Source organism: Marmota monax, unplaced genomic scaffold, assembly GCF_021218885.2.
Source record: "Marmota monax isolate L192 unplaced genomic scaffold, Marmota_monax_Labrador192_F-V1.1 WCK01_AAM20220418_F8-fsc00065, whole genome shotgun sequence".
In the NCBI taxonomy this organism is placed as follows: Eukaryota; Metazoa; Chordata; class Mammalia; order Rodentia; family Sciuridae; genus Marmota; species Marmota monax.
The window spans coordinates 8256251-8281856 of record NW_026694038.1 but is presented as its reverse complement, the minus strand read 5'-3'; the positions used below and the strand labels follow the sequence as shown (position 1 = coordinate 8281856).

At 36.3% G+C, this 25606-nt stretch overlaps 1 protein-coding gene across 1 annotated transcript in view; it reads left to right on the top strand.

Annotated features, from left to right (window-relative positions):
* Positions 1 to 25606, top strand: part of Reln (reelin) — a 473157-nt gene that overhangs the window by 207870 nt on the left and 239681 nt on the right. The window contains exons 5-6 of the mRNA XM_046464128.2: positions 6936 to 6968; positions 10061 to 10139. Coding sequence (XP_046320084.1) covers positions 6936 to 6968; positions 10061 to 10139 — 112 coding nt within the window. The remainder of the gene's footprint in view (positions 1 to 6935; positions 6969 to 10060; positions 10140 to 25606) is intronic.

The window sequence follows — 25606 nt, the reverse complement described above, 5'->3', positions numbered from 1 at the left end:
TTGCTAGTCAAAGACATCTGTTTTCCCCATGGCTATTTTGTAGCTTGAATTTTAGTTTAGCAGTTACAACTCCTGTTCATGACATCCCTGGGCTTTGCAATTTACACACAAAGAGAGCTGAATTAAGAGGCTCAGGGAGAACCATTCCGGAACCCCCAAATCTTGCTTCAAGGTCTCACAAACTACCCAACAAGGGAAAGAATTAAAGCCCTCTTGAGGCTGTGGCAGGCAAAAAGTGTCCCTGAGTGATCCTGAAGACAGACAAGATTAAGGGGAATGACAAAGAACTCACTCGCAGGGCTGTAGTGGAATTTCTTGCTACTGGCCCTGGGTGGGTCTGGCTCCTTTTTAATTTCCTGAAGAAGGGTGTTTTGGACTGGTGCTGTTTATTCCAAGGTGATTGAACATAGATTTAAACACCCTTCTCTTCAGTTCTGATGGCTGTATACATTTCCACTTGACAGCTTTATCTAGTCTAAAGTCAAAACACCAAGATTTATGCCTGAGAAGGATCTGACATTGAGTTCTTTTGAATGCCTATGGAAGTATGCTTCCCATTCTTGCTGCTACATAATCCTGTCGATTCCCTCCTAGTTTGAAGGACAGAACCTAGTTTGGATCTAATTACTTGGGGGAGGGGAACAAAGCTATTGTCAACACACATGAATCACAATTTTATTTTGACTTGTGAACTATTATTTCCTGCAACTTATTAATCCAACTTTATGTTCAGTGCACATGTGAAGATGCAGTTGTTTCATATAATAATCACTATATATTTTCATAATCTAGTTTTTGAGAATTGGAATGTACTAATATTAATTAGCACATATTAGAGTATGTCCCCAGTGGGCATGTGTGGAAACTAAACAGACCTGTGGGAATTGTGTGACAATGTAAAGCAGTTTCATATCTTGTTCTTAAGTAGCTTATAATAGACATACCAGTTTAAACCCAGAAAAGAATAACCAAAACACATTTACAGAAAACATAAACTCAGTGGAAAAACATTTCTCCCATCTCCTCTGAGGCCTTGCTCCAATAATTTTGCCCTCTCTTTCTCTCAGCTTCAATATCTTGCTGTTCAGGGACCCTCTTTCTCCTCAGTGCTTAGACACACGAATGCCAATCACTACTTGCAATAAGAATGTCATCTTTGACTGCATGTATCCCTCTGGCAATGTTTCTCACTGACTCTCCATCTTTTTGAAAGAGCACTGCATGTTCCCAGGCTTCAGTCCTAACCCTGCCATCTGGCCTCCACTGCCAGCATGCTATTGAAACTGACATCCTCAAGGTCACCACTAATCCACTAGGATGCCAGCCAATCCAGGGGCCTCTAGTCCTCACCCTGCCTGACTTGCCCACCCTTTCTCAGTTTCATCATGGGTTCCTCATTCTTCCCACATTGTACGTTCTGGGGCTGGCAGTGAATCTGTCCTTGAACTTCTTATCATACTTTTATATTGTCTCTGGTGATCTCACTTGGACCTATGGATTTCAACTCCTGAACTCCATCCATTTGCTTGGTGCTGAAAGTCAGTAAGGCAAAGCAGTTGAGAACATAAAGTTCAGAGCTATCCCTGGGTCTAAATTTCTACTCTAGTACTTTCTGACTCTCAAATGTCTTGTGTGTAAAATAGGGAAAATTATAGTATTGACCTTTTTGGCCATCCCATTCTATTCCCAACGGCCTGGACAATATTCTATGCCCAGAAGGAACCTGGTCAAGTTGAGGATTGACTACCATAATGAAGTGTGTAGCGTAGTGGTTAGCACAGACTGTTAGCTGTCATCACTATTTCTAGGCACTTAAATTTAGATGTCCTTTTGGTACCTTGAAATCAATAAACTGAACTTTGCTTTCCCCCAAATCTTCATCCCTTTACGGCACTGTGTTTAGTGACTTCATAAATAACCTAGATACTAAACAAAAACCTATATAGCAATTTTTGTTAGTTCCTTTCTGCCTTGCATGCCTATCCCAAGATGTCTAGATCAGTTTACTTAATCTTAGTATCTCTGTAACCAGCCCTCTTCTTCCCATGCTTTGGTGATGGGCAGTGCAGGCCTTCCATCCATCCATTACGTTGCTCCTAGACACAGACCTCATGTCACTACTCCCAGCCTGAAATCCTTTAGCTTCCCCAGTTGCCCCTAGTTTAGTCTATTGTATAAGGCCCTCTCTGAACTATCCCACTCTCTTCCTCTTCTTCTTTCTCCTCCTGCTTAGTATCTCTCTCCTGCTTTATACTTCTGAATGTTGTTTAAAAGCCACGTGTGTGCAGGTTTCAGGTCAGCTTCCAGCTGTTCTTCCTCTCACCTGTCCCATTTATGGAAATGTATTTCTTCAGTTCTAAAAGGTCTAGAATTTTTTTTTTAAGTACACAATTGCACAGCAATTTTTAAAAAATTCACCAACAATTCAAATGATATATTGTTTTATATTCTGGTTATTCACTTAAAATTTTTATTCACATCATAGGCAATTTTTTTGAAAAAAAAAATGTATGGCTATCTGCCCCGACAAAATGCGGGAATGGGGGCATGGTAAGACAATGCATCACAAGTTTTAGTCACTAAGGTGTCATAATTGACAGTTTGTCGTAGAATAAATCTTATCTGAAAGAGTTTTCTATTTCCAGATTATAAAGATATATTTTTGTTTTGCTCCTATTCCATTTATTTTAGAATATGAAAGATGATAAGTTGTTAAAAAACACAAATCAAAGTGGGAAATGAGAGAGGGTGGGAGGAAAAAAATAATTGCTAATGTTGCTGGTTTGGTGGGTGATTTAGCTGTCTTTAAACATTAAGTAAGCCTTTATACTAGTCATAAGTATATTCCTGAACACAGGGAGAACTATTTTCACTCTAAATTTATAACATTTTTGGAAGCCTAATTATCATACTTGAAGGTCAAATGGTGCTTTATTGCAATAAAATACAAAAAAAGTAATAAAGAAATTATTCCTGGGGAGATGAAAGTCTAGGTTCATAGCTCATTAAATACTAACTTCACAGACCATGTCTAATTTGTCATATTTAGGTTTGGAAATTTAATACATTTGAATTTCAAATTAGGTGAAGAGATACCTGAGGCAAAAGTACCTAGGGCCTTTGAATTCTAAAATGATTCAGGAGATATGGTTCCTGTAACATGATACCTATATTTGTAAGAATTTTCTGTCATCATAAACACACACACACACACACACGCCTATATAACTTACTTGACTCAAAGGCTGTTTAAAGCAGTGACCAATAATAGTAACACAGGGCTCATTAACCACTCCTCCAATTTGTTTTTAGTCATCCTTTTCCTTTTCTTCCCAGTGTCTTGAAATCTCAATCCTTGCAATGACTGATTTGTTCAACAAATTGTCTGATATTTATTAGCAGTACTGTATTTTATAGTCACATGATTACTTTAAGGTTTCCCTCTGAAATAAGTCATTTGCAAGAAAAGCACATTTGTCAAGAGAACAACCTTTGAGGGAATTAAATACAACCTCATTTTATCTGATGTGCCCATTCTAGACTGCTGTGATTTCATGAGATAGTGGTGCACTCAATTTTTAAAAGCACATATACAAATTTTATTTCTCTTTATGCCCCGCATTGTCTCTGAGTGACTTGGTTTTCTTCCATGACTCTCCTCCCTTTATTGTAACAGTGATTTCCTAATTGTTTCTTTGTACAGATCTCCCTCATAGCTCTAGTTCATCATTGTCCAATAGAAGTATAATGTGAGCCTAGGAGTAATTTAAAATATTAGAGTAGTCACATATAAAAAAGAAAGAAATGAAATTAATTTGATTATATATTTTATTTAACAAAATATGTAAAATATTATACATTTAAACATAATTTAGTCAATATAAAATTATTAAGAACATATTTCACATTTACTTTTTGTACCAAGACTACAAAATCTTGTGCATATTTCATTTTTAGAGTGTATCTCAAATATTGGAACATTTGATCTGTTTTAAGATTTCATAAAATTTACAGCTGAACAGTAACTTCACAGCTGAGCTTAGTGGCACACTCCTATTATCCCAGCAACTCAGAAAGCTAAAGCAGGGAGGTCACAAGTTCAAGGCCAACCTTAGCAACTTAGCAAAACTATGTCTCAAAATAAAAATTAAAAAGACTGAGGATGTAGCTCAGTGGTTAAGCACCTCTGGGCTCAATCCCTGGTATTAAAAAAAATTAACTTCACATACCTACTTTTTCCATACCTACTTGAAGAGGCCTTTGAATAACTGAATTAAGTATCAAAAATATCATTTTCCTTTAATATCTACATCCACTTTGACAAAATTTGTTCATTTTTTAGAAGACCACATCTATCTTTGATGCTAAAGCATATATATACATATATATACGTATATATGTATGTAATAGACATACTTTTGAAATTAATATATATAATATTAATTTCTAAAGTATGTCTATTCAAGTGAATTCATTCACTTTTATATTTACTTAGTATTATTAATTTATAAATCACAAGCATGTTGCAAAAATTGAAAAGTTACTCCAAAATTGTTTTCAAAAATTTCTTGTAGTTTTTGCAGACAATTTAGATGCTAGGACTTACAGTTAAAACCTCTAAGACATTGATTCATATAGAGATTCTGACCATGGAAATATACAGAGAAGTGTTCCTCTGGTGAGCAAACTCCCGGCGGGTAACAGGCACTCTGTTTCCCAACCTTAGAATGCCCTGCAGTTTCTCCTAGGAACTAGTGAAATAACTAAATACATGTAGCAATGTCTAGCTGCTATGGCAATTCCTGCATGAGAAGGCTCTGTGCTAGAGTCTTATCAGACTCGACCTTGATGTCAGGCACACAACTCCTGGGAATAAAGGAACTCTCTTGTTAGATAACCACAGTGTTTCACTGAGCCTAAACCTGTCCACATAACAACAACTTTATATGATGGACTTTCTTCAGAGCTACACAAAGCTCCTAACATTGCACATTGCAACTTAGTACGTAACTGAGGAATAAGCTCCATAATGTTGCTAAGTTTGTAACCTGCCTAATAATACAATGAACAATATGTACTAATAATGCCAATGACCTAAAGTAACCTATTGACATAAATAAAGCTGGCAGCTTGGCCTCTCTGCCATCTTTCCTGCCTCTGCATCTTGTCTCTGTGTCTCCTTTTATTTTCCTTACAGATTCATGTTAGGAATCTTAAATGTTAGGAAATCATTAAATCATTAAAAATTTGTGTTGTAGAAGTTAAGTTTCAACACAAATTCCCTTACTTATCCTGATAGCTTGCAAATAAGCTCTCACTCTCCTAGAAGATTCCAGCTTAGCTTGTTCATATTCTGTGCTGATGTTGGTGAGAGAACATATATCATTATGTCATGTTTTTGTCTTTGTTATGTAGTTGAAGAGTTTTCCTTTTGTTTCAAGAACACCTTCAACATAGAGTGAATCTTTGTGAAATTATCCTACAACTTAGTCAATAAACATTAGCACAAAACACAAGAATTGCTTTTGTGTTTTTCAAGATTTCTGTATTACTATTCAGAAAATTTGACAAAATTTGTTCATTTTTTAGAAGACCACATCTAAAAACAACTATACCCATACTTTCTATAGAATCTGCTTCAAAAAACTGAGTGCATTTTTTTTTCAATGTGCAGTAAGACATGAAGCAGTAATACATACATGGATCTCTTGTTTTAAAATGCTGTGATATTTGGATTTTTTTCCACATTAATTTTATTTTATTTTTTATTTATATATAACAGCGGATTTTTAATCTAACATAACTTAACTACTGCCCTTTGTGTTAAACTAATTTTTTCTTATCTAGCTGAACTTCTTTTTTGACAGATAGGAAAGATTTAAAAATGTCTACATCGTGAATTATAATTTTTAAATAGTGAATTGGTGTTTCTTCATGGTGAATTGATGTAGTAAATTGTTGTAGTGAATTGATGTTTCTCCTTTGAGGAAAAAAAAAAAAACATGAGCAAAGTATAACTTGGGTAGTGTTCTGCATCTCCATACTGTTTCACAGTGCCCTTTCTTCACATGCATATTTGAACCTGCCATATTTTAATTATAGAATGTTCCGGAGATCATCGTGTGTTTTTGGTTAAGTCCAAAATTCTTAACATTAAATTGCATGATCTTGTCCTCCCAGTATTTCCCATTTTATCTTATCTAACCTGCTCAAGCAGTCATTCAATCATACTGAACTCAGGGTTTCCCCACCCGGCCCTTCTCTCTTTCTTCTCCATGGCTTTCTACTCTTATTCCAGAAAGCAGCAGTTCCCTTGGCACCTCCTGTCTCCCTTGGCACCTCCTGTCTTCCTCCTGCTAGTCTTTCAAAACTCAGCAGAGAAACTGTCTTCTCTGGAACCCTCTCTTGATGCTCCTTGTCTCCCCATCCTCCTGGGTGTGACATCCCTCCCTCTTCCCCTCTCCCCGCCCTAGCACCCCCCCCCCCCGCGAACACTATCATAACCCTTATTGCACCCTACTATACTCATCCCCACCAGGCAGTGAGCTCTTTGAGGGCCAGGATGGTACTTCTGTTTCCATTTCCCTGATGCTTAGCAGAGTCCTGGTACGGAATAGGTGGCTCTAAAAAGGTTTTGACCTGTCCATTAACTATCACATCATATATATTGTGTGCTTCAAGGGTACCTGATGAAGCCCATATAATAAATGACTGTCCTGTGCAAAAAGGGTTCTATCTTCATTCTAGGAGGAATCTATTATTTTTAGATGTAATAACTAAAGAGTTGACCATCTTTTTTTTTTTATTCCTAAACATACCAAAAAGTCTCTAGACTTTGATTTGTTAAGTTTTATAATGGCATTTGTGATTGTTCATTGCTATATTTTGCTCTTGTGGCTAATCAGTCATCTTTCTCTTTTCCTCTCTTGGTCCAGCTCCAACAGAGGCCACTACACATCCACATCTAGGTAAGTGTTTAAGACTCTGGTGTCATTAACCTTATTATTTGATCTGCTTGCTTGTCTCTTCTGGTTATGTGGGCAGGTGTTACAGAGGTGAGAAACTCTTAGCCCTTCCTGATTCACTGATCATCCACTGAAATTTGACCCAGGTCCCAGCTGTGCCTGAAACCAGAACCTCCCCGAGGCAGTGATTATGCTGCCCAGCTGCCAGTTCACACAGGAACTTTCCTATCTGCTAGTCCCCTCACTCTCTTCTGTTTCTGTTCAGTGTCAACTTTTAGCTGGGTGTTTGAGTGACAGATTTTCCAAAGAGCTCCCACCCATCAGAAAAACCAGAGCATGGAGGCAGTGGGCAAAGAGCCACAGAGGTGGAGGAGCTGATGTCATTTCTGATGTGAGATCTCTGCTCAAAGAAGTAGGTTGAAAAAGAGAAATAATTTGGTCCTTTCTTCATAAATTAAAAGGAAGCTGTTTAAGTAACTATCTACTTTTTTAAAATGCTACCAATGCTTTCATAGTATCCTGACCCAGTGGCTCAAAGTTCTCAGCACGAGGTTGTATGGTCATTAGAAGTACAGTTTCTACCCAGCAGCTCAGGAGGCTGAGGAAAGAGGCTTACGAGTTCAAAGCCAGCCTCAGCAACTTAGCGAGGTACTGTCTCAAAATAAAATATAAAAAGTGCTGGGGAGGTGGCTCAGTGGTTAAATACCCTGAAAAAAAAAAAGAAAAATTACAGATTCTAAGGAGTGTGTCTCAGGGGTAGAGCACTTATCTAGGGGATGTGAGACCCTGGGTTCAATCCCAGAAACACACACACACACACACACACACTCACACAACAAATTCTGGAAACAAACTGCCTGGGTTTATCTCCTTTCTCCACTTGTTAACCATTAGCATCAAAGTTACTCAGCCCCTCTGTGCCTCAGTTTCCCATCTGTACAATGGAATTTATAATAGTACCTACCTCATAGGTTGATAGGAACATTAAATGCATGTATAAATTGTGTAGTAAATGATGCAGTATTATATGGAAATAAATAAATATATGAAGCAAGACCTATCAAGGCTTACCTATTGCCTTTGTAAGGTCTCTAGAAAACAAGTGAGTAAGAGTTAATTTTTTCTTTTGAAATTTGTCAGTGAGGACTTATTTTAAAAGCTAATTTCCTACACTATACAATTTAACGAGCATGAAAAGAAACCATCCTAGCTAGGTCAGCCTTTTCAGATGTCTCGCACTCTAGGCCTTCCAGACAGGTCAGCTATTTGTCTCTGGGGCTTTTCCTTTCAACCTATAAACCCAATTAATTTATTTTTCTCTTTGGAACGCCTGCCTTGAGTAGCTCTACTTTTATGTAATGCTACAGCTTGGGGCTCCTCTTATTTGGCAGATGAATGTAAGTGCTTAGAAGCATGCCTTGTGGTAGCTGAGACCCAAGACAGGCTGGTGACCTGCAGTGGTGCTGGCCAGGTTGGGAATCTGAGAAGCTGAACCCTGTGGGCATTTTAGGCCCAGCATCTAATGGCTCAAAGGAATCATTAAACCACCCCCACACACGGGAGTCCATCAAAGCACCCTCTCCAGTGTATGTCCACATCCCTCCTGTTCTCGTGCCTGAGGCTTCCAGCCTGAGAACCAGTGATCTCGGTAGCTGACTCACTGGTCTCTGGGACTTCATTATGTGCCTGCCTGCTGGCATAGCTGGCATAGGGGGCAGGGACTGCCACAGGTGGGGCTGTCACCAGAGAGAATTTGAAAGTATGCTTTCTGATATTTGGAAGAGACTTGAGCTACCCAGTGAGTTCAGATAATTACATCTGAGCAGTCCTCCTCCCCCAACCCCACAAAACGGAAGACATTACCTTGGAAAACAGTGAAAATTGTGGGGGTTTTTTGTTGTTGTTGTTGTTATTGTTATTTTTTAATACTTTTTATTAATTGTTGATGAAATTTTTTTTAATTTTATTTATTTGTATGTGGTGCTGAGAATCAAACCCAGTGCCTCACACATGCTAGGCAAGCACTCTACCACTAAGTCACAATCCCAGCCCTTGTTATTGTTATTAATCAGGCAATAATGATTTTTAATTTTTCCAAAAGGCATCTAGGCTTCTGTTAATCAGTTCAAACAAAATTATAAAGACCTGGAGTACTTGTATTAGATGAAGCAAAATTCTTAAACAAATCATGGGAATCAGATGAGAGCATTGTTAAAGCACTAAGTTTTTGCACCTTGATCACACTTAACACTGGAGCCGGCCATGACATTGTTTAGTTGTTGTTGTTTCTTTGTTGTTTTTGCCCACCCTCTCTTTTCAGTGGAGATGTGTACTCTACAGTTTATGAAAACATTCTTTGATCTTGACATACACAAGAGCCATAAGCTCAAAAGTGGGTATTTAACACAGTCTCTAGGGTAGTAATAATGTATTTAAAACTATTTATGGTTCCCTGGCATTCTCTTGCCTTTTAAATTAATGTTATTTGGGAATTTTACTTATTCATATAATTAATTTCTCCTATGCATTTCTGACGGGGGAAATGTTAACAATTTGAAGCACACTAAATAAAACTTGAGTAAATGTGAGCAACGAGAAAGCAAGGGCATGAGGGATAGTATGAAGGAGAAGAGAAAGTGGATCAGTAAATACAACAACTTTAGCTGACAATAAGTAGAACATTCCATCACCTTTCATGTTTTAAAGTGAGGTATGTCTATACCTCAGGATCTACGTGGGTAGTCTCTTGGAAGACTTGGATGAGTTTGTGTCAAGACATGAGACAGGTCCTGTGTGGCCTCTCCTTATAGGCTGGTACAAACCTTGGCCTTCCTACCTCCTCCTGCCTGCACAGTTCGGGAGGTTTCTTTCTGGAGGCTTTGAGTTCCAGACTTGGGGAGGTCTCAACAGCAAAGCCTTTACCCTTGTCTCTTACTACTTTAGGGACAAAGCAAATGCAATTAAGTGCTGGTTTGAAATTCAATTTTAATACAAAATACTATTATTCTTCACAAATGTACAATGTTGACACTTTTATTTAGCTAAATTTATTGTTGTAGTATAATTCTTTTCTAAATATTTTTCTTTTCTTTTAGCTGAAATACATAGTGACAGCATTATTCTACGAGATGACTTTGACTCCTACCACCAACTGGAACTAAATCCAAACATATGGTGAGTTACAGGAATATGCCTCATTTTGGTTTATTGCAAAAAATGATGCTCCTTAAGGAGCAGTTAACTTAAAAGTAAATTGCTCTTTAGTGATAAGGCATCAGTGAGAATTGTTAAGCTATGGAATGGGCTTAATGTTGACTGTACACAATGCCTATTTCTTGACTTCATTCAGAACTGGATCTAGGTGCCTCTTAAATCATGGATGTGATTATATATTTTTTTTATTTTTACAAGATCTTTACATAACTAACATTGTGCTATAATATGTCTAATGATTACATTGATGGCAAATAATCAAGGAAACCTTTTGTCTAAAATGACAAATGATTTGATTCAAACTTCCAAATAATTTCTACGTTATTGGGTCACCTCATTACTTATTCTCCAGTGTTTCTTTAGAAGGCTGTTTTAAAAAGTGCAAACTCCCTGGGCTTTTGAAGACAAAGATATAATGAATTCACACTCAGTCATTAAAAACTGTTGCATACATAAATTAATGCCTGACTTTGTTGGCAATTTGTCGAATTTTCGCTGACTTTGGAAGACTAAGTCTGTCAAGCCAGAACTACAATCATTCTCTATAATTTCAAAGACCATCTGGATTTGGGTTTTCTGTGACACTCTGTGCTGCTGTATGGACAGTGAAGAGTTGGAGAATTCTAATGTAAACTTTCAAGTTACTATTGGAAATCCAGCAATACTTGAGACTAGACAAAGAATTACCATTTCATGCTTGAACGTTAGCATATGGTATTCATGCCTGTTTTTGTTTATTTTCACTATTTTAACAAATACTTAGTAGTAACTATTTACATCAAATTAAAAAAGGATACAGTTCTCTCCACTAGCTAATAATTTGTAGAGGAGACACTAGAAAGACATTTTTTAAAGTTTATAATCTAGGGTGAAAATCAAATGTAAGGGCTAGGACTATAGCTCAGTGGTAGAGCACTTGCCCAGCATGTGTGAGGCCCTGGGTTCTATCCTCAGCACCACATAAAAATAAATAAATAAAATAAAGGTATTGTGTCCATCTACAATTTAAAAAAAAAAAAATATATATATATATATATATATATATATATATATATATATATATATATATATATATATATAAAAGGAAATCAAATGTGATAGAGGGGTATAAATAATGTATGTAAAATTACAAAAAAGGAAAGGTGATACCAGTGGAAGGTTTTTGGGGACAGAGGCCCCTGAATTGAGAGTAGAAGATGACATATAGATAGAGAGTGTTGGGACTTAAAACTAGGCAAGGCACTTCTTTGTTTTCTCTAGAAAGAAATATGTCTAGATAGTGTAAATATAGAACAAACTATTATTAGACTAGACAGAGTCATAAAGTCTCATAATTTATGTGCCATTTAAGGAAACAATCTGTCAACAGAATTCTACTTTTATGAATACATCCTAAGTATAAATTTCTTAAAATAAATTGAGATCTTTGTTAAGAAAAGGGAAAAATATGTCTAAGCACCACTTTTTACCCAGGAAAAAATTCTCTACTTCTCCTGACATTTGGCTTTTTTATATTATATTAATATAGATGTTATCAAATGATTTGTTTCTTTCAAGGCAAGTTCATTTCTGTCACACTAATCCATGGTCTTCAATGAGTTTTCTTGACAAATATAAAATGTGACTTTTATGTTGTTAAAATTCTGTTGTTTTTTAAATCAATAAAATGTGATTGATTTTGCTTCACCCATTTTCATGACTGATCTGATATGTGCTTTCTTGGCAAGAATTATAGATTTTATGTCCCTTTTACTTAAGTTATGGTTTTTCCTATTTAAGTTTTTAAAAAAATCTTTTTTTTTAACCTTAAGAAGACAACTGCTTCTGTCTTCTATCAAATATGCTTTAGATTAATTTACTTTATCCCTATTGCCCACAGTCTCCTTCACTTAGCCTTTTGGAGATTAAAAAGAGAAACAATAACACCCTCATTATTTAAGAGATGACTTTGTTGGCCAAAAGGTGGCAGAGGCTCTGAGATCAGGTCATTCTGGTTTGATTCCTGAGGAAGATGCTTGCTAACTAGGTTCACTGAGAAAAGTGAAAAGCCATTTTCCCATGCCAAGCTCCATTTCCTTACAGTAAAAATAGGGCAAATATTGTCCTTACAGCTTTGTTTTAAAGTTGGATGCATGTGCAAAGATTTGGGCCTAATGCCTGGGATGTGGTCATACTCAATGTTAGTTCCCTCCCTCCCACCCTTCCTCTCCCTTGGCCCCTTCTTCTCTTTCCCTTCTTTGCTTCCTCTTTCTATTCCTTTCTTCCTCATTCCTTCCCTCTCCCTCCCTCCCCAGATTCTTCCTCCTGTGATGTATTTGCACAATGGACTATTTACCTCTTCTAAATCCCAACATGAATTTTTTAAAAAGAATCATTTAAAAAAAAAGTCTTAATCTAATTTATTTGACCTCCAAGTCTTCCTTCATTGCATTTGCATGAAAAACAAACATTAAATCAAATATATCTATATTACATAAACTAAGAGACCTATATCAATGAAAATAGCATCATAGTGAACCATAGAGAAAGGAAAAAAGAGGGTCTTTTATGTGCCATTTAAGGAAATAATCTGTCAACAGAATGCTACTTTATGAACACATCCTAAGTATAAATTTCTTAAAATAAATTGAGATCTTTGTTAAGAAAAGGGAAAAAATATGTCTAAACACCACTTTTTACCCAGGAAAAAAATTCTTTATTTCTTAACTTGAACTTGTTAAAAATAAACATAAACTCCCTAAGGTCACAAACCAGTACCCAGTAAAATCATTTATACCAGTTAAATATTTGCAATAAAGCAGCAAAGTCCCACTTTATTTTAGAACATTAAAGGCAGTTTTCACTCTCTTGAAGTCTGTTTTCTTAGTACATACTTTGTCAGAAGATTTTTGTCCCTTATAAGATTATCTTTGATTCTCTTTATTCCACAGAAGCATCAGAAACATACTAGAGCTTTGTGGCATTGTGGAAAGAGAATCCTTACTGCCAACCAACTCTGTTTCTAGGCCCTGCCACACACCACCAGATAGAAGCAACAAGTGCTAGGTGTGCTGCTTGGGGCCAAATTGCCATGGCTAACTACATCACAAAATAAATATGAAAATGCTGAAGAAAATGTCCTGCTTATATGAGAATGTTTCTCCTGTGAGGTTCTAAAAGTTTCATATGCATTATTCAATTTGTAATTTTTATGGACAAGTAAAAGGAGAAATTAAGAAGCTAAAGTTAGCCAGGTATGGTGGCACATACCTGTAATCTCAGTGATTCAGGAGGCTGAGGCAGAAGGATTGCAAGTTCAAGGCCATCCTGGGTCACTTAGTGAAACCCTGTCTCAAAATTTTTAAAAAGGGGTAGGGGAGCTGGGAAGGTGGCTTGGTAACGTGATCCTGTATTCAATTCTCAATACAGAAAAGAAAGAAAGAAAGAAAGCAAAGAAAGTTATGTTTATTATACTGTGTTGGAGAGGTAGGTCAGTTTAAAAGTAGAATTATTCACTACTCATTTATTTCAATTAACCTCACTACAGGAAATCAATTTTCCTTTTACTTCATGTAATCTCTTTAATATCCAAGTTTGTTGTCTCATGTACAAATAACTACATAAAAGACAAAGAACATAAAATGATAGAACCTTTACTGTGAACAAAGGTAATAGCTAAGTTACTCTTCCAAGTGTTTGATGGCAGTTGGGATAGAACCAAGAAAAAAAATTTTTATATCAATGCAGTATTGAATGTACTGTCTACTCAACTATTTGAATTAATTTAAAACTTAGTAATTTTACTTGGTGAAAAGTTAATTAATACAAAAATATAAACAATAAAAATGGACCTTTTTTAAAAAAAATATATATATATATATATATTTTACTTGTCAATGGACCTTAATTTTATTTGTTGATATGTGGTGCTGAGAATGGAACCCAGGGCCTCACACATGCTAGACAAGTGCTCTGTCACTGAGCCATAACCCCAGACCCCAAATAGGCCTTTTCTTTACGCATGACCTGTATTCTTTTTCTCCACAGGCAACTGGTATAGCAGTTTCTATGAGTCCTTCCACAAAGGCCACAGATTGTTTATGGTTACACAGGTATAGTTAGGAATCTATACACAAATTCACAAACTAGGGTAACAGAAAAACTCTTTTTACTCTTCCTTATGCAACTTATTTCCTTTTTATTGTAAAGTTGGTGGAAACTTAATTTCATTGAACTCTGGATTGTCTTGTCCCACTTTGGGGGTGTTTAAACTTACTTTCAGAGGCAGTTTATTATTGATAAAACAGGTGATAAGTGGGGTTGCACCTTTGTTTTCTAGACATTTATTCCTGCAGATATGCACCAAGTCCTCCTTTACCTCCTCTAGTCCTTGTTGACTGGTTCACACAGCCTTTGGTCCTGTCTTCACATCTGCCACTATGTTTTGAGCCCTCATGAGGGCTCTGTGCCCTGAACCTGGGGCATGGGCATCTTTGTGATGCCATGTTCTGGTATACAATTGTGCAACTGTGGTCCTTCTGCCTTCTGGGGCAGCACAGAGACCTTCCATTCTTTTCTCCCAAATCTCTCCTAGGACTTTCCTAGGAATGTGGCCCCTTATCTCTCCCAGACTTTTCTGATTGCCTCTTTAAACGACAGCTAAGAAGCAAAGTTGCAAATGAAGAGAATCAACAAACCAATACAGTAGTAGCTCAAGCTTGATGGAGGGACTTCTCCACTTTGGCTTTGCCCTGATGCTGGACCACATGCAGGCTTACCCCTGGACACAGCAATCCCATGTGCCATTGAATCTCCAGGCTGAGAAGGAGTGCAGACCAGTTTATCAACAAGTGTGCTCAGCTGCACTGCTGAGATGGGGGGAGGAATCAGTCATGTCCTAGATATGTAGTAACAACCCTCCAACCCCTCCTCCAAAGATGGGAAGGAAAATCTCATATTACTGAATTTAAAAGAATGTCAGAACCACAGATACACTTTATTTTATGAACTTTTAATTTAAGCAGCCACAACTTGCACCTCAACTGCACTTTCATAGTTTCTTTTGTGAATTAAACTATTTTAGTTTAGTATTTTATGTGATCAGAGAATAATCTTTATTTTTCATTAAAGAAATATACTTAAAAGCCCAAACCTGGACCATCTCAGATTCTTGTCAGCAGGAACATGGTTAAACAGTAAAACAGCCACACAATAGAATTCTACTCGGCAATGAATTATTGACATCTGAAACAGTGTGAATGAATCTCAAAAATATTATGTTGAATGAAGGAAGCTAGACTTGAAATTCGAGTTTGTTCCACTTATATGAAATCCATAATAGGCAAAATTATCTAAAATGACATAAATTAGATCAGTAGTCATTTGTGGGATAAAGTATTGACTGGCAAGGGGCATGAAGGACCTTTCTGGGGTGATGATCATGTTATATGTATCTTGAGAGGGTATGGGCTACATAGATAAGTGCATTTACAAAACCCAACATCTGTGTTTATGGCTGCATGTAAATTTACCTCAACAAAATTTCAACGATAAGAAAAGCAAAGAGAAAAGGAAGAAATGGGTAATTTTTCTGATTTGTAACTTAGAGTGGGAAGAAAACTAAAAGATGAATGAATTCTTAAAAAGCAATTAAGTTTTGTTAAGCATCTTTACCCTCCAGGCAATTAGAGTCAAGGAGGAATCTTTGTTTTGCTTAAGTTATCCCTTTAATCCTTGTTTTCTGAAGATTACAGAAGGTATCCGGAGCTCTAATATCACTAATGTTCTAGAGGGAAACAGGACTATTAAAACACACAGTGATAGATGTCAACTGGAAGACAACAGATGTTTCCCCTCCTGCACTGTGATAGAACAATAGTAATATCAAGCGCGTCCTATTCAGCAGAGATCGGGGAAGAACAGGAGTTGCCCTCAGAAGGAGCATCTTAGATGAGTGAGCTGTGATGCCAACAGAGATACGAGACATCAAGAAGAAATGCACAAATTGTTCTCAGATCCTATGGTACATGAAGATTTCTGTCAGTTGGTTAGGATACAGAAAGCCCCACAATTTACAGCTTAAAGATCATAAACTCTGCTCTACCTGATATTCATTTAAAAATACTAATTTATTGGGTAAATTAGTATGAAAGTTTGGTGATTTGGCTTAATAATATTCTTTTCCTTTAAGAAACACAATTGTTTGGACAAAAAAATACGAAATTATTGATATTTTTAGAATGAGTATATGTTATTCTAGCTAAAGCTTAATTCAGTGATTGCTTAGAAGTCAGGCAAACAGTAAAACCTCTCTGCAGTCTATTTGTATCTTGAAGCCCCGTCCCTCTCCATAAATAATGAAAGCATTTTGTAGTTAAGTGTGAGAACTACCATTTAACTGGTGTTTTCAAGGAAGAAGTTAGACTGATGAACAAATAGCTCAGGAAGAAATCATAAAAAAAAACTGTTTTATCCAACTTTGTGGGTCATTTTCTCCGTGTAAGGAAGTCCTGTGGATAGTATGTCTGGAAGACAGTGCTGGTGGAAGGGGAGCATAAGCCCCCCATTTTTTCAAGAGTAAGTTACTACAACAGATTGTGAATAGATGAGAAAAGTAAGGCAGCATAAATATTTGCCAAAACCTCTAATGTATCATTGCATTTGAGGGTTTGGAATTATAATTTAATTTTTGGAGATTCATGGTGCAGTATTCTGGTCCTCTGTGAATCTTTCTTTTCTTTTTCTCTTATTTCTCCTCTTGATTTCTTTACTTCTTTCCATTATCTCTCACTTTGTCTTCTCTTTTTTAAATACTTTCTCTTACCATAAAACTCACCTCTAACTTTCTTCTCTTGCTTCCCCGCCCTTCCTTTTACTTTTTTCCTCCCATGATGTAATTGCCCTGGGGAAAAGCTTCATCTACAATAGAAAGGTTAACCACAAGGCCCCCCACTAATAAAAGAAGGTATGAATTGGAGGCTTATTATTTCCTTCTTTAATCTGTGTTTTAGATGACAGAAACAAGAGCTCACTCACTGGAATTAAATGTCAAGTACATTTGAAACAAGTGAGAAAATATTTCTTCAAGCAGCATGTCGTAGAATTCACCATTGTGGGAGACAAGAATATTGTGTGCAGTAGTAGGATTTCAGAGGGGTTATTTTTAACCTATTTGTCATTGTACCTGTTAACGAAGAAGAGATCAAATTTTCTAACTCCCTAGTGAAATCAGAAGAGTTCTTTTACCTTCCTCAGTGAGAAGTAAATGAGAAGAATGAACTATAAATGGAGTTTGTCACTTTCAACATTTAAGGCACGTGTTAGCTCCTTTAAAAAAGAGGCATGACATAGTTGAAGGGGATATTATTCTCTTTCTTACACAGTGCACTTTCCTTGCTATTTTCTAAAAATTATTTCCCATTTACAAAGAGAATAGGGTGTTTTGTGTTTATTTTTTTTAAAGCTTTATCTTTCACTTTTTGAAAATGATCATATCAATGGCTTACATGTCATGACCTCTTGATTATAAAACATGGCCTCTTTATTATAGAATGTGGTCAAAGGTTGAGTGTATTGGTTGTGGAGGCCTGAATGGAAGGTGCAAGGATCATTGGTGTCTTTGATGAAGTCAGCTATTGCCTAGCTACCACATGACCTGCCGGGTCTCATTTACTTGGGTGAATTCATCAGTTCCTGATGTGGCCTCACTTTTCAAGTACACGTCAGATTTTGTCTGTACATGGTATGATCTACACGGCAGAGACACAGTATCTTTGGATCAAGAAGTTATAAGAAGTTTTTCTGATTTTCCCAGTTTTAAAGAACTTTTATGTAATTAGAACTAATGTCATAAAAAAAAAAATTTTAACATCTCTGTACAGAAATGCTGGCGCATAGACAATTCTGGCTCCCAGAATGCCTGATTGCTTCTTGCAAGGCTGAGTATAAGACATTGACCCCTTTAAAAGCAATAAATTAGGGATAGATAATACAATGTCCTCGGTCTTGGGGATAAATGGCATGTGTCTCAAATGAGAATTTGATGATGACTGATGGTCAGTGAATTTCCAGGTGATTAACTTGTTTCAGCAGAGTGCCTGACTGCAGACTGAATGATTTCACTCTGATCTAAAATGGAGTGAGTCATGTCATTAGACTACTCTTGAGAAAATAACATTTCGATTACTTATTTATTGTTATCAGGATGATGTCACCATCCATTCATAAATCTCCAGTTGTGCAAAGGAGTCCAATTTTCTCATTAATCCTCCTCCTCTTTCCTGTGTCCTGAAAGCCCTTCTGAGTCACTGCAGTATGTGGGGACCTTGGTCTCCAGGCATATTTCACTCCTGGTCTCTCTGTGCCTACTCACTGGGCAGTTGAGTTGTATTTTCATGCGTAATAGTTTTAAGATCAAGATAAAAGGCATGATTATACCTTCAGAAGTGCACTCTCTACTGCTCAAATCCACATCCTATATAATTCTTTGGCCCAAGACAAAAACAGCCACCTAAACTTAAAGAGAGGGGTAGTGGTGGCAGGGAGACTGACTTAATATAAAACTAACAAGCTTGTTACAGTGAAAAACAAAATACTGGTTCAAAGTGTTTCTTTTTCTTTTATGTTTATGGTTTGACCCTGTTTTTGTTGGTCAGCAAGTACCAGCCTTTATGTTTACTGATTCTTTCATGTTTTTGTTAGTAAAAGAGAGAGAGAAAATGATGTATGCATAAAATATATTTTTATGAATTACCTAAGGATGTAGATAGCCAAAAGGAGTGCTGAATTTGATTCTTATGTACTCAGTCCAGTGATTTCACACAGTGTTTTCTATGAAATCTGTTTCTCTCATGTTTGTAGTTTCATTACTCAAACAAAATCCTTTTATCCCATAAGTGAAAAAACAATTTTAAGAACAGTCATTGTGGATTTTCAAAATAAACTTTGACAGTAAAAATTACAAGCATTCATTGAAATGCACATTTTTTTATAGAACTGGCTTTTTTTTTCCATCTTACTGGCTGCATTATGGTACAGTGAGAACAATACTAAACTAGGAGTCAGGTTCTCTGTTTTATCATTTTAATGATGAGGAGGTAATGAGATGCAGTGATAATGCAGGTCCCCTCTAACTTGATGATCTGTGACCTCAAGTAATAGATAAGGCTCATGTGGAACCCAAGCATGTGGTAAATAGGTTCAAAGAGGGTTTAATAAATTCATGCTTTGCATGGTCCTTGAAGATTGCAAGCATTTCCCTTGAAATGTCTTTTAATCATATTGTTTATGAGAGAATATATTTTGATGTGGGCAATCCCTATGATGTGCCTGTTTGTTAGATTCTTACGTTCTGTTTTTGTATATTTAGGAAAAAAGAGAAAAGGTTAGAGAAACATTCAGCATTTTACTATTAAATAGAGAAATGATTCATTTCTAATCCTTAGCCTGGGAAGTCACATTCCTTCTTAAATTGAAAAACAAAAGTCTGTTTATCTGGGATTATTTAAAAATTTCTTCTTCCCACACATAACTGAAGAATATGTTTCCTAACTTTACAAAGCCCATCATTTTCCTAAGAATGAGCTATATGAAAGAAATTTGGCTCTAAGGCCCACTGATTTTTTTCCTTTTTAATAGAGAGGATTGAGCCTAGGGATGCTTTACCACTGAGCTACATTCCCAGTCCCCGCCCCCCCCCCTTTTTTTTCCTTTTTGAGATAGGGTTTCTCTAAGTTGCCGAGGCGGAACCTCAAACTTGGCAATCCTCCTGCCTCAGCCTCCCATCATTGATTTAAATGTCACAGCAAACAGATTTTTTTTTCTCTTTCTGAGCTTAAAGAAAATTTGTCCATTCATTATCCAGAAAATTGAACCCCAGTTCTCAGGAACTTGTGGAACATTTCCATAGAGGAAGAATAGTATTTCAGACTTTTGGGGATTTTCTCAGAGGATAACCTTTGGAGTTAAATATCTTACTCCTCTCAACCACACTAAATCATAGACATAGAGGCCTGAGAAAATGAGGAGGATAGGGCAGAAGAACACGTAGCATTCAAACATTTTTTGAAGTTCTAGAGTGACCCAGGAATTGTTGTTCTTGAAATTTACATGCTTAAATCTGAAGGTGGTTTTTTTTTTTTTTTGGATACTTTTAAAATTTTTATTTTAATTTGTTATATATGACAGAAGAATGCATTACAATTCATATTACACATATAGAGCACAATTTTTCATGTCTCTGGTTGTACACAAAGTAGAGTACATCTGAAGGTTTTTAAAACACACCTCATCATACTGGTGCGGCTCTCTTCTCCTCTGAAAAGCCACGTCCATCAGTTTTACTTTGTACTATCTTGTCTGTACTCCATCAAGATCATTGTACTCATCATGAAATTTTATTTATCTTGCCTTTTATTATCATGTGTATAGAAGTAAAATGTATTCATGTGTATGGAAGTAAAATGCTTCATTTTGATGATAGAAAAACTAGGAAGATTATAGTGTAGATGCACTAGCAGAAAACCCACTTTGATGGGCAGCACTAATAATGGTGCTGCACAACATTTATTAATGTTTAGTTGTGCAAATAACTCCTATTTTTCTCATTAATCCTCCTCCTCTTTCCTGTGTCCTGAAAGCCCTTCTGAGTCACTACAGGATGTGGGGACCTTGGTCTCCAGGCATATTTCACTCCAGGTCCCTCTGTGCCTGATTGGGAGTAGAATAGAAATGCACCTCACTGCCAGTAGTCCTGGAAAAGTCAGGGGAGATGGGTAGACATGGAAGGATTCACACCAAAGAGTCATGATAGGCTGAGCTTTCCAGAAACCAGACCAAAGGCAAGCTGATTATACCTCAGGGATTCATTCCTGGGCCTCTTCTCTTCTTTATATACCCTTTCCTCTCACCTGACCCATAAAATTATGCATTCCCATGTTTTCAATCAGATCCTAAACTGTCATATCAGTCTCATGAAGTTTTAAAGTTTGGCTAGTCATCTCCAAGTGTCAGCATTTTGTATAGTTTCCAAGTCCTGTAATACTCTAGAGTTGTACAGTCCAATATTATGGGCACTGGTCACATATAAGTGTTGAACACTTGAAGTGTAGCTAACCTGAAGTGAGATATGCTGTAAATATAAAATATACCCTATAATTTGAAGATATAGTGCAAAAATACAATGTAATCTGTCATTAATAATGTTAAACAAATTACATGTGAAAATATAACAAATATATTGATTAAATGAAACATTAAAATTAATTCATTTTAAAAAATTTTTAATGGCCATTAGAAAGTTAAAAATTATGTATGTGGCTTACATTACATTTTTTACTGAGCAGTGATACTCTATAGTGAGTCTTTTTTTCCTCCATCTGCACCTTTTTTCAAAGCACTGTTATATCTTGCTTGGGTTATATCAATAGCCCTCAGTCTTTTATACCTCCAACCCAACATTTGTTGGAGTCATTTTCCTAAAAGTTGGATTTGCAGCATGACTTTATAAATGGAATAATGGGAGTTTGAACCCAGTTCTATGATTTATTAGCTATTTAATGTTAGGTGATACCGTATCTAAATCTCAGTTTGTCACCTTCTAAATGGGGATATAAAATATATAAGGGGGGCTGGGGTTATGGCTCAGTGGTAGAGCGCTTGCCTAGCATGTGGGAGATCCTGGGTTTGATCCTCAGCACCACATAAAAATACATAAGTGAAATAAAGGTTAATAAAAAATATATATAGGGATAATTTTATATGAATTAATGGAGGCATTGCTTATGAAGCTCCTAATAAAGTGTCTATCACTTGGGTAATGGTGCACAAAGCCCTTTGTTTTCTAGATTCATCCTTTGCTATCCTTTTACATGTACCAGTATGGTTCCAGCCACACTGACCCCCTGAACTCACACTTCAGCTCCTGTCTCATAATTTCTGCATAATTTGTGCCCTGATGCTCACTTTTCATCCTTGCTCAAGTAACTTCTATTTTCCCTTCAGGCCCAGTACTGGGGGCTTTGGAAGCCTTCCCTTCCTTTCCCGATCTGAAAGAAGTACCACCACAGCCACTCTATATTCTTGTTAAAAGGAGGAAGGAATAACGGAAAATATCACGAGTGTCAGCATTAGCAAACCCTGGGTCTCAATTGCAATTCTTCAGCTTCACAGCTGTGTGACTTTGAGCAAATACTTCTCCTGTCTGAAGCCCAATTTTCTTATTAGTAAAATAAGGACAGTGATAACTTCTCTTTTCTAAGATTTAATTTAAACCTTTAGGACATGATAGAATGCAATAAATAGCTATCATCACATGTCACTGTTTACCTCTCTGAATTTCTGTCTGAAATGTGAACTCCTGGAAGAAAATGACAGTATTATATTGGTCTTTGTACCACTAAAGCTTAGTACAGTGCTTGTAAGTGCTTAACATACTTCTGTTAAGTACAAGAATGAATTAATAAATGATGAATGAATAAATAACACCACTGGCAGCTAAGAGAGGGTTGGATTTGACCACCTAGAGGGATGGGCATTCAGGGTAAATTAAAATAAATTATCTTGACAAACCCAGTCAGACTGGAAGAAAGGACATTTAAAAGACGTCGGCAGGAAGCTGACATGTTTGTCCCATCAATCCTTGGTGAAACCATTGTTCCTCCAAGTAGCAACCCAGAGGATATTAGCTGGTAATTGTAAATCTTTATGATTCATCAATAGGGTAGCAAAGCCTTTTTAAATTTTTAGGTTTTGGAGATATAAAATACCACAAAGAAGAAGCAAAAATCTAGAGGGGTTGGTGAAAAGAAGAGCTGAATCTATTTGGTTTTCTCTTGCATTTATTTTTTAAAAATGTGTCTCATAGCACTATTGCTGTTCCACAAAGTAGAAGTTTCTCCAAACACATCCATGGTCTATTCACTGATTCTCTCATTCCTGGCTGTATTCCATCCACATCAGTACCACCTTTAAACAATATAAGTTACCTGTATTCTACCTGAATCATATTTAATCTAGACTACTGGAAGAGGAGGCCTATAATGCATATTTTATATAGATATTATTTTTAGGAAATGGTTGATTTGGGACTATGGATGAATATATAGAAATAGAAGATTGCTATAGAAATTTAAATAGCAGGCCTTAGATTTCATATTAACAGGAATACTTTGAGGTAGTGTCCCTAGAAGCTGATAATCTTATAACCATTATGAGATTTGAACATTGTTTTAATTTTCTCTGTTAAAATTGATGTTTCTCTCAATCCGTTTCACAATGACTAGAGACCAAATAAGCCCCACTATCAGTAACGTCAGATTCCCACTATAATTTTTGTTCTAAATCTCTGTATGGTTATCCCAACCACAATCAATTTAAAGAATTAGAAAACTGGTATTATGAAGTTCTGGTGATGTGGCTCAGTGGTGGAGCACTTGCCTAGCACGGCATGAGAGTCTGAGTTTAATTTCCAATACACACAAAAAAATTCATAATATAAATCCTTTGGGAGGGAAGGATCAAATACACCATTTCTGAATCAAATGCTGGAGTAAATGAAAATAGAGGAAATCCATGAGAAATTAATAATAGTAGTTATGACTGATACTTCATCCTTACTATATGCCAAACACTTGTTCTAAGTTCTTTAGACCTAGGACCTTAATAATATTTCTATTTATGAAGTTGTCCTATATTCATTTATTCATTCAAAAATACTTATGAAATACAGCATTCCATAAATGAACATTCCCTAAAGGAAGAACAAGAAACAGATTTGTTACTCTTTCAAAGTTACCACTATGTCTCTTTAATGTCAAGGACTTTATTAGATTCTTTCCTCACAGTAATCAAGAGAAGATTTCAATCTCCTACTAAGATTTGTAGTGCTATGAGATACATTTTAAATTCCATATCAGAAATTCTTTTCTTTTCTTCTGAAGAAATCAAACACTCTTGATATCGTTGATCTTCCTGTGCGGGAACACAACTGAAAAGATCAGAATAATACCCATCATTTATTCCATATGGTAAAATTTACAATAAGTACTTTCATTTATTTGCCAAGTTTGTACTTACTGCGCTTTTGCCTCTTGGCTTTCTGGGATACCTTCTCGTTTCACACAATTGTTGTCCTGCTTGAATGGGAGTTCCTGCTCCCTCTCTCTGAAATCAGCTAAGAGCTGCAAGGAATAATACCATGATCTCTGTCTTAAGTAAAGGGCGCAGTGCCCTTTCCACAGAGTTTGGCACCTGGAGTGTGACAGTCTTTGGAAACGTTCTTTCTGCATAAAATACAGCTCTCATGTGGCTTGAGGATCTGACAAGGGAAAAATAGATCTTTCTACATGTTAGGTGTGTAATGATCACAGGTTGAAATGCCACAGTACAGAGCATTATGAACACTACCAAAAATATACAAAATCAAATTCACACTATGCATACCTTCAGTTACTACTAGGTAGACATGAATAAATTTATTTTTGAGATCCTGCCCTAAGTTTTTATTAATACTTCATTTTATAGCAGTAAAGCAGCTAACTAAATTATTTGCAAGGTTGATATTCTAACTTGGTATCCAACATTTCCTTGAATTAGAAATTTTGTATATTTCCCAGTAATGTGCACAGTAATATAAGGACTGAATATAACATCTGATTCCATTACTTTTAGCGTGGTGCCTTGTATAATGACAATCTGAGGACAGTTAAATCATTTACAATGACCGTATGCAAAAGAAAAATGTTTAAAATATGTAAAACAACTTTTTATTTCAGATCTAGATTTTTAGTTCATTATATAAGTGGACATTACCTTGCTTGTTTTTAATATTTGCGACCTTTTTTTTTTTTTTGTATGTGTGTGGTTACTAGGGATTGAACTCAGTGGCCCTTTACCACAGAGCTACACAACCAGCTCTTTTTGTTTTATCACTCTAAGATAAGGTCCCCCTAAATTGCCCAGGCTGGCCTGGAACTTTAGATCCTCCTGTGTCAGCCTCCCAAGGAGCTTGAATTATAGGTGTGTGCTATAGTGATTAGGTGCAAACTTTCTTGTACTGGGTATAATATATGTAATATGTAATTATTGATAATGCTATCTTCCTTTACTAAGGGCCTACTATGAAATTGGTTCTGTACACTGTATTTTCTGCATACCTTTATGTAATCCTCACTGTAACTCTATGATGTTTAAGTCAGCATTATTATCCTCATTTACAGGTGAGCAAAGTGAAACTTTGGGAGATTTAAGTAACTTCTCACCACTAAGTAACTGAAAGGATTGGGATTTATGTTCAAGTCTTTCTGGTTTCAGGTCTTCTAAAACTTTGTCACCTTACCGTCTGTGAAATGAATATTTGAGCCGAATAACATTAACTATTATGCCTTTCCTTAACTAAGCTATACACCACATTGTGCCCCTTAGTTCTCAGACTGGGAATGCATTCTGTGTTC